Below are 13,489 nucleotides of genomic sequence, written 5' to 3'. Positions count from 1 at the left end.
CTCCTGCAACCTTCAGGTGACATCGTTGTGGCACTGCAGGAGGCCCAGGATGGACATGTCATTCAAGGAGTGGGAGGGGAAGTTGAAATGGTTCGCGACTGGGAGGTGCAGTTATTTGTTGCTAACCAATCATAGGTGTTCTGCAAAGTGGTCCCCAAGCCTCCATTTGGTTTCCCCGATACAGAGGAGGCCACAACGGGAACAGCAGATACAGTATATCACATTAGCAGATGTGCAGGTGAACATCTGCTTGATGTGGAAGGTCTTCTTAGGGCCTGGGATGGGGGTGAGGGGGGAGGTGTAGGGGCAGGTGTAGCACTTCCTGCGGTTGCAGGGAAAAGTGCCGGGTGTGGTGGGGCTGGTGGGGAGTGTGGAGCGGACAAGGGAGTCACAGAGAGAGTGGTCCCTCCAGAAAGCAGATAAGGGTGGAGAGGGAAAAATGTCTTTAGTAGTGGGGTTGGATTGCAGATGGCGGAAATGTCAGAGGATGATACGTTGGATCCGGAGGTTGGTGGGGTGGTACGTGAGGATGAGGGGGATCCTGTTTTGGTTGTTATTGCAGGGAGGGGATGTGAGAGATGAGTTGCGGGAAATGCGAGAGACATAGTCGAGGGCGTTTTCGACCACTGTGGAGGGGAAGTTGCGGTCCTTGAAAAACGAGGACATCTGAGATGTCTGCGAGTGGAATGCCTCATCTCGGGAGCAGATGCGGCGGAGGCGAAGGAATTGGGAATAGGGGATGGCCTTTTTGCAGGAAGGTGGGTGAGAGGAGGTGTACTGTAGGTAGCTGTGTGAGTCGGTAGGCTTGAAATGGATATCGGTTTCCAGGTGGTTGCCAGGAGATGGAAATAGAGAGTCCAGGAAGGAGAGAGAGGTATCGGAGATGGTCCAGGTGAACTTAAGGTTGGGGTGGAAGGTGTTAGTGAAGTGGACGAACTGTTCGAGCTCCTCGAGGGAGCACGAGGCGCCACCGATACGGTCATCGATGAAACGGAGGAAGAGGTGGGGGATAGGGTCACTGTAGCTTTGGAAAAGGGATTGTTCCACGTATCCTACAAAGAGGCCGGCATAGCTTGGGCCCATACGGGTACCCGTGGTCACCCCCTTTGTCTGTAGGAAGTGGGAAGAATTGAAAGAGAAGTTGTTAAGGGTGAGGACGAGTTCAGCTAAGCGGATGAGGGTGTCAGTGGAGGGGGACTGGTCGGGCCTGCAGGATAGGAAGAAGCGGAGGGCCTTTAGGCCATCTGCATGGGGAATGCAAGTGTATAGGGACTGGATGTCCATGGTAAGGATGAGGTGTTGGGGACCAGGGAATCGGAAGTTTTGGAGGAGGTGGAGGGCATGGGTGGTGTCACGGACGTAGGTGAGGAGTTTCTGGACCAAGGGGGAGAAAATGGAGTTGAGATAAGTGGAGATGAGTTCGGTGGGGCAGGAGCAGGCGGAGACAATGGGTCGACCAGGGCAGTCAGGTTTGTGGATTTTGGGAAGGAGATAGAAACGGGCAGTGCGGGGTTGGGGAACGACGAGGTTGGAGGCTGTGGGTGGGAGGTCACCTGAGGTAATGAGGTTGTGGATGGTTTGGGAGATGATGTTTTCGTGGTCGGGGATGGGGTCATGATCAAGGAGGCGGTAGGGGGTGATGTCGGAGAGTCGGTGCCTGGCCTCGGCGATGTAGAGGTCAGTATGCCATACTACAACTGCGCCTCCCTTGTCTGCAGGTTTTATGGTGAGGTTGGGATTGGAGCGGAGGGAGCAGAGGGCTGCACATTCTGTGGGGGAGAGGTTGGAGTGGGGGAGAGGGGTGAAGAGGTTGGGGCGATCGATGTCGCGACAGCAGTTGGAGATGAAGAGGTCGAGGGAGGGTAGGAGGCCTTGGGGTGGTGTCCAGGAGGAGAGGGTGTGTTAGAGGCAGGAGAAGGGGTCAGTAGAGGGAGGGTTAGGCTCAAGATTAAAGAAGTAAGCACGGAGGCGGAGGAAAAACTGTTCAACGTCCAAGCATGAGTTGTATTCGTTGATGTTTGGGCAGAGGGGGACAAAGGTGAGCCCTTTACTGAGGACTGATCGTTCACCCTCAGTGAGGGGGAGGTCTAGGGGGCATGACAGCTGCCTCAACAAGGCAACCAAGGTTAAGATATGAAAAGCAGCAAAAGGACACATCCATCAGTTTTACTACAATAGTGTCTGAGATTACAGTTGCATGCTCTGCTTTGCATAAATTCACAGACCCAAAAGGTGTCATGGCAGCACCTTGAGGCAAAAAAGGTAAGCAAAGCAAAATAGGTAACTTGCCTGCTTAATATACCAGTTTACCTACACCCATGCACACTCCAATAGAATCAAGGGATTGAGTCTATCAAGGGAATTTACGAACAACTAACGCATCCACTATCGCTGCTGCCTTCTTCTTTAATACCATGGGGCACAGGCCATCAGGCCCCAGGGACTTAGCTGCCTTTAATCCCATCAGTTTACTTGATACATTCTCCCCAGTTAAAGTAATTTCAGCACATTCTTCTGCAGTAACTGTAATTTTTGGGAATAAATTATTATCTTCTACTTTGAAAGCTGAGACAAAATATTAGTTTATTTCTGAGTTTCCCATTATCTTACCAAGTTTGTCTTCTAAAGGGCTAACATTTACTTTCACTATTATCTTCCTTTTTATGTACTCAGACTTTTGGTATCAGTGTTTTAGTCAGAATCATATAGCCTGGAAACAAGCCCTTTGGTCTAACAAGTCCATGGCGACCATAATCCCAAACTAAACTAGTCCCACCTGCCTGCTCTCGGCCCACATTGCTCCAAACATTTCTTAGTCATATACTTATCAAAATGTCTTTTAAACATTGTAACGGCACCTGCATCCATCACTTTCTCTGGAGGTTCATTCCAAAAATAGTTACCCCTCGTGTCTTTTAAATCTCTCTCCTCTCACCTTCAAATTGTGACCCCTAGTCTTGAAAGCCCACACCCTAGGAAAAAGACACCTGCCATTCACCTTATCTATACCCCTCATAATTCTATCAACCTCCATAAAGGTCACCCCTCAACATCCTATGCTCCTGTGAAAAAAGTCCCAGCCGATCCAGCCTCTCCTTATAACTCGAACCCTTTATTCTCAGCTACATCCTGGTAAATCTCTTCTGAACCCTCTGCAGCTTAATAATAACCTTCCTATAACAGGGCAACTAGTACTTCAGAAGAGGCTTCACCAACATCCTGTACAATCTCAGCATGACTTCTCAAAGCCTATATTCAAAGATCTGAGCCTTTAGAAAAGCGTGCTAAACACCCTCTTAGCCAGCCTGTCTACATGTGACGCAAACTTCAAAGAATTATGTACCTGAATCCCGAGTTCCCTCTGTTCTACAATACGACCCAAGGCCCTACTTCTAATTGTGTAAGTCCTGCCTCATTTGTTTCATCAAAATGCAATACTTCGCATTTATCCAAATTAAACTCCGTCTACCACTCTTCAGCCTATCAACCCAACTGATCAAGATCTCTTTGTAATTTCAGATAACCTCTTCACTGTCCACTATACCACTAATTTTGATGTCATTCGCAAACTTACTAACCATGCCTTCTATATTCTCATCTATATCGTTCATATAAAAGACAAACAGAAGTGGACCCAGCACCAATCCCTGTGGAACACCGCTGGTAACAGGCCTCCAGTCCAAAAAGAAACCCTCCACCACCACTCTGTCTCCTGCCATTAAGCCAATTTTGTATCTAATTTGCAAGCTCACCCTAAATCCCTTGTGATCTAACTTTATTAATTAGCCTACCAAGCGGAACCTTGTCAAATTGTTTACTTGGATTTTAGTAAAGCCTGTCTACTGCTCTCCCCTCAATTTTCTTGGTTACTTCCTCAAAAAACTCAATCAAATTTGTGAGACATGATTTTCCTCACACAAAACCATGCTGACTATCCCTAATCATTCCTTGCCTCTCCAAATGCATATGAATCCTATCTTTCAGAATCATCTTCAACAGCTTACCCACCACTGAAGTCAGCCTCACAGATCAGACTCTATAGTTGCCAGGCTTCTCCTTAGACCACTTCTTAAACAATGGCATAACATTAGCCACTCTCCAGTCATCCGGCACCTCACCCGAAGTTATAGATGATACAAATATTTCTGCATGGGGCCCCACAATTACCTCCCTAACCTCCCACAATGTCTTCGGACACACTTGATCAAGTCCCGGAGATTTGTCCACCTTTATATTTTCTAAGGCCTCCAGCACTTCCACTTCTGTAATGTGAACTGTTTTCGAAACAAGAATATTTATTTCACTAAGTTCTCTAGCCTCCATGTCTTTCCCCACAGTAAAAACTGAAAAAATATTCATTTAATATCTCTCCTGAGGTTCAACACAAAGACAACCTCTTTCATCTTTAAAGGGGCCCAACTCTCTCTCTAGTTGCTCTTTTGCTTTTAATTTACTTGTAGAATCTCTTTGGATTATCCTTAAACTTATCTCCCAAAGCTATCTCACATTCACCTCTTTACCTTTCTAACCTCCCTCTTAAGAAACTACAGTCTTTATATTGTTCAAGGGATTCATTTGAATCTAGTTGTGTGCATCTAATGTATGATTTTTTTTTTATTCTTGACTAGAACCTCAATACATTTATTCATCCAGCCTTACCTTTCACTCTAACAGAAACAAAATGATTAAGTTCTCGTTTCACACTTTTGAAGGCCTCCCACTTATCAGACATCCCTTTACCTGCAAACAGTCTACTCCAATCAACTGTTGAAAGTTCTTATCTCATACATTAAAATTTGCCATACTTCAATCAAAAACTTTAACTTTTATGAAAGGCTTGTCCTTTTTTATAACCATTCTAAAACCAATAGACTTATGATTACTAGACCCAAAGTGTTCCCCTACTATCACTTCAGTCACTTGCCCTGCCTTATTTCCCATGAGAAGATCAAGTTTTGCTCCTCTCTGGTAGGAATATTTACATACGGATTTTTCTACTAGTTTCCTTTTGTGGTTCATCTTAACTATTTTGATTTCGTTTTTAGTAACCCTTTGCTGATTTTTAAAGTTCTCCCAATTTTTCAGACTCCCACTAACATTTGAAGTATGATGTGCCCAAATTTTTGCCTTAATGTTATCCTTGACTTGCTTGTTAAGCCATGGATGATTTTTCACCTTTTTACCATTCCTCTTCCCCTCAGGAATATACTTTAATTGAGAGCGTGTATAGTATCTCCCTAAGCATTTGCTACTATTCTTCAACTGTCCTACTTGTTAATAACCCACTTGGACCAACCCTTTCCTCAGCCCAACACTAAAACTCTAGTATGCAACTCTGTCTTCACTCTTTCAGTCTGAATTTGAAACTCTGGCATGCTGTGGTCACTCCTTCCGAGAGGAACTTAACTACAAGACTATTTATCAATCCTTTCTCGTTACATAACACCAATTCCAAAGTAGCCAGTTCTCTGGTTGGTTCCACGACATATTGCTCCAAGAAACAAATCCTCATACAATCTACAAACCCTTCTTCGAGGCTACCCATGCCAAGTTGATTAATCCAATCAATGTGCATGCTTAAATCACCCATAATTCCCATTGTGCCCTTCTCATAAGCCCTCATTATTTCCTGATTTATATTATGCCCTACTTCACAAGTACTGTTGAGGGGCCTGTAAAATACTCCTACCAAGGGTTTTTCCCCTTGCTTTTATTTCCACCAGACTGATTCAAAATGTTGGTCCCTAGAGCCAATATAATTTCTTAATACAGCCTTGAAGTCATCCTTAACCAATAAAGCAACTCCACCTCCTGCTGTTCCTTCTCTGTCCTTTTGGAATATTGAATACCCTTAGACATTTAACTCCCAGTCCTGATCTTCCTGTAGCCACGTTTCAGTAATCCCCACCAGGTCATACCCATTTGTCTCTATTGCTACCGTCAACTCATCAACTTTATTCTGAATACTGCGTGCATTTAGGTACAAGATAGGCCTCAACGGACATCTTGAATGATTCTGTCACAAATCTTGCCACAGCCCACATCATTCCTGCCCCTGTAAGCTTCCACCCTACATTTCAGTTCCTTCATGGTCACTGGGTCAAAATCCTGGAACTCCCTTCCTGACAACGTGTACATTGATCCCTAATGAACTGCAGTCATCAAGGATGCAGGTCATCACCTTCTCAAGGGAATTAACTCTAGCCTAGCTGGTTAAACGCACCTCCTGTAAATAAAAATTTCTTGATCAAATAAAATGGCACATTCATTAGCCCCATATGTAAAAGATTCATGTATTTCATTATAATTCTCCGAAAATAGTCTCAGTCATGATAGAAACACATAACTTTCAGGTCATATTGAAAATTAGTAGTCATTTTCTACTTTTAATTGCATGTTGCTTCAAAATGGCTCCACAGTGTGATAAGAAATCGGATGGATAGCTGCCAAGTCATGTACGTAAGGAACAGGAGTAGGCCATTCAATCCTTCAAGCGTGATCAGCTATTTAACAATATCATACAATATCTGCACCTTAAATCCACGTCTTATTGCTCCATATTCATGACACTATGACCTAAAGCTTTGAAATGTCAATGTCTGCCTTGGGAAAGTGGCCTTGCACCTGTTGTGCATGACCAGATGGCAGCTCTCATGTGCAAATAACATGGATGGTGACACCACCTACAGAATTCTATGCCACAGAAAGCAGTTGAGGCCAAAACATTGAATGTTTGCAAGAAGTTAGATATAGTCATTCGAGTTAAAGGGATCAAAGGATATGGGGAGAAAGTTGTGGTTGGTTGGCTCGCCGAGCTGGTTCGTTATTCCGCAGACACAGGGAAAGTGAGAATAGGGTACTGAGTTGGATAATCAGCCATAATCATATTGAATGGTAGAGCATGGTTGAAGAGCCAAAGACCTACTCCTGCTCCTATTTTCTATGTATGCTTCTATGATATACCTGACGACTCAAGAACTGCAAAAACATTTGAATGGAGCAGTTAGGTGCTATGAATATGAAATCATCCTGAAAGGGATTTTCATCACCTGTGCCAATTCCTAGTTCCTAGGGGTGACAATCACCAGCAATCTCACATTGGTGCAATGGTCAAGAAAGTACAGCAATACCTTTACTTCCACAGGAGGTTAAGGAAATTGGCATGTCCATGAAGACTCTTACTAATTTTTACAGATGCACCATAGAAAGCATTCTATCCAGATGCATCACAGCTTGGTACGGCAACTGCTCTACCCAGGACCGTACAAAACTACAGAGATTTGTGTACACAGCCCAGTCCATCATGCAAGCCAATCTTCCATCCATTGACTCCATCTATACTTCTCGCTGCTTCAGAACGACAGCCAACATAATCAAAGACCTCCTGACCCTCCTCATAATCTCTTCCAACCTCTTCCGTTGGGCAGAAGATATAAAAGCTTGAACACATACACCAACAGATTCAAGAACAGCTTCTTCCCAGCTGTTGTTAGACTTCTGAATGGACCTCTCAAATTTCAAATTTAATGTTCACTTAGCTCCCTATGTACCTTCTCTGCAGCTATAACATTGTATTCCTTGGTCTGTTCTATTAGCCTTATGCACTTTGTATGGTATGATCTGCCTGTACTGCACACAAAACAAAACTTTTCACTGTCCCTAGGTACATGTGACAATAATAAATCAAATGAGTTCCTCATTTAAAGAAGCCGGAAAGGTTGCATCCAAAATCCATTTTATTTCAAATTTCATTTTGGAATCAAAAAGAGTTTCAAAGAATTTATTGAAATCAAAAACAAATGGAAAAATGTCTTCCTTTAAGAGCAAAGATTCACTATGGTTGTAATTGTTAATTTATGAAATATCCTTGCATACTTATATCCTTCGAATCAATACAGTCATCTATTTGATGAATAAGGGAGTAATTACAGCCACACAAAAAAATTGTGGTAAGGTTGGATGGAATTTAAAATCAAACTGCAACCTGCCACATCTGGTTTTAAAAGATTCAGAACAGAATGGGCAATGAACCTACTTGTCAGAGCAACATGGTCGTTTAAGTATTATGATTAGGTTGCAGGTTTCAGAATAGACCACCATTTTCAATTAACCCTGATTAGCCAGACTTTTCAGGTCTTGGGGAAGCAGGCAGCGAACAGGAGCAAAGACTTTTGGATCCTGTTTCAGTTCCTTTCCATCTACCTGTTGGATCAGTATCAATGGCAAATCTTGAAATTATAATGCCATTCACACTCAAATACAGCAAGTCCAGGATAACAAACAGGATTGAAATGATGAATGCCAAGGACTATTCACTCCACAGAAATAGGGAGTATTGACCTTTTCCGACAAGACAGTTGAATCAGTTCCCCTTGACATCTCACAACCTTACCAGAATCCCTAACCAGCAACATCCCTGGGAAGTCACTGATCAGAAACTTATTGGGACCAGCAATATACTTATTTTGACTTTGCGATAGTGACTCCTGTCTCCTCAAAACCTGTCCAGAGTTACAACGTACAGGTCAAGCGCAGAAATCATTGCTCTGGCAATAAATTAAGCTCAACACCAACCAGGAAAAAGCAGCCCATTTGATTGGCACCTCACTCAATGCCTTAAAATTTTTGTTTCTCCCTGCAACAGAACATGATGGTCGCAGTTTGTACATTATCAGTCATCAAAGCCTTCTTTATAGTATATCACAAACCTGTGACTTCTACACCCTAGGGGTACAAGACCAGCAGAGAAACGGAAACACCACCTTCAAGATGTCCATCCTGACCAGGTGTCATTGTTCCACCATCACAGAATTCTGAAATTTCTGACGCCCAACAACCCTTTGGAAAAACTTCACCAGACCGACTGCAGTGATAGAAGGCAGCAGTTCATCACCACCTGCTCAAAGCCCATATAGAACAGCAATAAATGCTGGCCTTATTAGTGACATCTACAACCCATGAGAAAATAAAAACACATCTTAAAATTTATCCATCTTGGCTATTTTACGCAGTAATGGTGGCTTTATGTTTGCAAAGCATTCATGTTTCTGGAGAAAGGTTTAGTAATTTAACACTACAGCTAACCTGTACAGTCTGTATCTGTGGTGATTGTATGACAGAGGGTTGTGCGGTTTGGATTACTCCCTGGACCTGCACAGTCTGGCCAGAAGGCAACTGTACAACAGTTACGGCTGGAGACCCGGAAGCAACTTGAGTACCAGCTACAGATACCTGAAAAGAAACAACAATATGCAAATATTATAATTATTAATTTAAAATGTATTAAAACAATATACATTCATCTTCAAAATTCATTATAAACATTTATCACCTTACAGCAAAAAAGTTGTTTTACTAACAGTAAGCTTCATTTAATCCAGAACCCCTGCACTCCCTGATTTACACTGGCTCCCATGTAAGCAACACCTCTATTTTAAGATTCTCATCCTTGTTTTTAAATCATTATCTTCAAATCCTAAAGCCCTCAGAGATCTCTGGTCTCCTCAAATTCTTACCTCTTTAGTATTCTTGAGGAAAAATATGATACCATCTTACTAAAAATCACAAACATAATTAAACAATGCAGTTGCTATGTGTTAACACAGTTAAGATGACTTTCTGACAGGAATATTTCAGGAATAATCCTCTTCAACCTTTTCTTGCGGCACGGTGGCTCAGTGGTTAGCACTGCTGCCTCACAGCGCCAGAAACCCAGGTGACTGTCTGTGTGGAGTTTGCACATTCCCCCCATGTCTGCGTGGGCTTCCTCCAGGTGCTTTGGTTTCCTCCCACAGTCAAAAATGTGCAGATTAGGTGAATTGGCCACGCCAAATTGCTGATTGTGTTCAGAGATGTGCAGGTTAGGTGAATTGGCCATTCTAAATTGCCCGTAGTGTTCAGGGAAGTGTAGATTAGGTGGGTTACAGGGGGATGGGTCTGTGTGGGATGCTCTGAGGTTTAGTGTGGACTTGTTGGGTCGAAGCGCCTGTTTCCACACTGTAAGGATTCTATGATCTATGATAATAAAACAACATAAAAACTCTGAAAATCACATTAGGGCCAATCACACAACCAGTATAGATCTCGGATTTCAAAACAGCCACTCGGCAGCAGCGTCAGTATGCACTACATCTGGTGTATTTCCATAGGTCGGACATTCTAGAAATAGGAGTCATAGTCGAAATATTAGAGCCAGGCCACACAGTAGAGATATTAGGATACACTTCTACACATAAAGGTGGTGGAGGTTTGGAAGTCTCTTCCACAAACGGAAGCTGATGCTAGTTCAGTTGATCATTATAAGTCTGAGATCAATAAAATTTTGTTCAGCAAAAGGTACAAGGGAAATGGACCAAAGGCGGGTATATGGAATTAGGCCACGGATCAGCCTTGATCTCGTTAAATGGCAGAATAGGCTTGAGTGGCCGAATGGCTTACACCTATTCCCATGTTCCTGTAACAGCTAATACATTCCTATTATGACTGTGTCCAGTCATAAATCTGACAGCAACAAAGCTGATCAATTATTGAAGCAAATTTTAAACAAAAGACTTAAGACTTTGGCAACGAATTCTTGCAGCAAACCCTACCAAATGCTGTGATACAGAAATATAGACTCATTGACAAGTGTATCCAAAGTTTGGGACACTGGACTCTCAATTTCAATCAGCTTCGCATCGCAGCATTCTCAGCTTAGCGTCAGTTTATGTTTCAAGCCCCAATCCAAGTGTACACCCAACATTGTAAATAAGTGCAGTAAGGAGAAGAATTTATACTGTTTAGGACCAGCTTTCAAATGAGATGTTAAACTAAGGCCCTCACTACAATCCCAAGACACCATTCAGAGGAATGCTGAAGTTTTCCCAAGTCCTGAATCAATTCCCTCAACCTATGAAATAGCCCACAAGACCATAAGACATACCAGCACTAGGCCATTCTGCCCATCATATTTGTTCCGCCATTCAAACATGGCTGAGGTGTTTCTCAACCCCATTCTCCAGCCTTCTCCCATGACCATTGATCCCCTTAGGAGTCAAAAACATATCCATATCTGTCTGAAATATGCTCAATGACTTGGTCTTCACAGCCTTCTGCGGCAATGAGTTCTATAGATTCACCACTCTGACCGAAGAAACTCCTCCTCATGTCAATTCTGAAGCGTTATCCCTTTACACGGAGGTTGTATCCTCAGGTCCTAGCCTGTCCTATTAGTGAAGACATCTTCTCCATATCCACTCTATTCAGGCCTCTCAGTATGCAGTCCTGATGAAGGGTAATACCCAAAATCTTGATTGCTCCTTTCCTCCAGATGCTGCCTGGCTTGCAGTGTTCTTCCAGCCTCCTATTAGTCTACCTTGGATTCCATCATCAGCAGTTTTTTGGCTCTCTCAGTATTCTGTAAGTTTCAATCAGATTCCATCTCCCCCCCCACCCCCTTATCCTTCTAAACTCCATAGAGTACAGACTCAGAATAATCAACTGCAGACAAGACCTTCATTTCCAGGACTTTACTTGAGAACCTCCTCTGGACCACCTCCCAAAGCTAGCACATCCTTCCTAACTTACAGGGCCCAAAGCAGCTCACACTATTCCAGGTGCGGTCTGACCAGAGCATTATACAGCCTCAGCAGTACATCTTTGTTCTTGTATTCTAGCCCTCCTGAAATGAATGCGAACATTACATTTGCTTTCATAATTGCTAAAATGAACCTGCAAGTTAACCTTAAGTGAATCCTAAACTAGGACATCCAAGTCCCTCTGTGGTTCAGATTTCCCATTTCCAAAGCCTTTTCCCCTTTAGAAAATAGTCTGCAACTTTTCTTCTTACCAAAGTGCAATCTCACACTTTCCCACATTGTATTCAATCTGCCTCTTCTTTGCCCACTTTCCAAGCCTGGCCAGGATCCTTCTGCAGCTTCCCTGCTTTCTCAATGCTACCTTTCACTCCACCTATCTTTGTGTCACCTGCAAACTTTTCAACAATGTTCTCAATTCCTTCATCGAGATAGTTAACGTATTCCGTGAACAGTTGCAGTCCCAATACAGATCCCTGCGGAACTCCACTAGTCATTGGTTGCCATCCTGAAAAAGACCCTTTATCCCTACTCTTTGCCTTTTGCCAATCCTTTACACATGCCAGTATCTTGCTCTTAACACCATGGGCTGTTATCATATTTAGCAGCCTCCCGTGCAGCACCTTGTCAAAGGCCTTCTGGAAATCAAAATAGATCATGTCCACTGGCTCTCCTTTGTCTAACATAAGAAAGTTGCAGATAGATATAACTCGGCTGAGTGACTGAATAAAAATCTGGCAAATGGAGCATAAAGCGGCAAAATGTGAAGTTCCTTACTCTGGCAAGAATAAAAAAAAAGAGTATTATTTAAATGTCAAATGACTGTAGAATTCTGACATGCAGAGGGACTTAGTTGTTCCAATGCACAAGTTACAAAAGATTAGTATGCAGGTATCCAAGAGTGTTATCCTGTATTACGAAAGGAATTGGACATATAAATAAGGACGTTGTGTTTCAGTAATCCCGGGCAGTAGTGAGAGAACATCGTGGATACTCTGTGCGGTTCTGATCTCCTTATTTCACGAAGGATGTAAACTCTTTGGTGTTGGTTAAGACAAGGTTTACTATAGTCACAGCCAGAAATAAATGATTTGACTTAAGAGGGTAGGTTGAATAGGCTGCACTTGTTTCTACTGGGGCTTCAAAGACTAAGGGATGACTTGACTGAAGTGTGTGAGGTTCTGCAACAGTCTTGCTGAGGTTGACATGGACAGAATACTTCTCCTTATGGGTCCGTCCAGAACTTGGGGATACAGTTTTAAAATCAGGGGTCACCCTCTCATGGCAAATATGGGAATGAAGTTTTTCTCTCAGAATATTTTGCAACTTTGGAACCCCCTGCCTCTGAAGGTGGTCGAAGTGGGGTCATTGAACATTTTGAAGACAGAAGTGGACAAATTCTTGTCAAACAGGAGAATCAAAGGTTATTGGGGTAGATGGGGAATATGAATTTCAAAACACAAACAGATTAGCCATGATCTTATTGAATGGGAGAGCAGTTTTCAAAAGCTGAAAGGCCTAATTCGGCCCTATTTCCCATCTTTTCAGTTGCAATAGGTCACACACTACTCTAACTGAGATTTGGCTTGGAATTTAAATGAAGAAATATCAATATTTCTAAAGTGATTGGAATGAGGTCAGCCAGGTAGATCTCACAGAATATGAGTTACCTGATTGGGGCTGTTAACCTGATCCAATCAGGGAGCCCTGGCTGACAGATATGAACAGGAATATCAGAGGTTCTGCTCACTCTAGGAGTCAGCTCTGTGCTAGCTATACCAGTGTCAAGTACTATGCATGTGTAAATAAAGGGTAACTCCTTCATGGAGTTATTTCAATTGCCTCTTTTTTTAAGTGCATGTGCAATGTATTTAATTGCATGAACCCTTTAAGTATTTTTTTCACAGCCACACATA

General features: G+C 42.9%; 1 protein-coding gene across 2 annotated transcripts in view; it reads right to left on the bottom strand.

The window, feature by feature from the left end:
- Positions 1-13,489, bottom strand: part of LOC109921486 (cAMP-responsive element modulator-like) — an 85,697-nt gene that overhangs the window by 37,740 nt on the left and 34,468 nt on the right. For both annotated transcript variants that reach the window (XM_048614266.1, XM_048614275.1), the window contains one exon: positions 9,085-9,231. In XM_048614266.1, the coding sequence (XP_048470223.1) occupies positions 9,085-9,231 (147 nt within the window). The remainder of the gene's footprint in view (positions 1-9,084; positions 9,232-13,489) is intronic.

This window comes from Rhincodon typus, chromosome 2 (assembly GCF_021869965.1).
Source record: "Rhincodon typus isolate 14 chromosome 2, sRhiTyp1.1, whole genome shotgun sequence".
Lineage (NCBI taxonomy): Eukaryota > Metazoa > Chordata > Chondrichthyes > Orectolobiformes > Rhincodontidae > Rhincodon > Rhincodon typus.
This window is presented reverse-complemented; position numbering and strand designations above follow the sequence as displayed.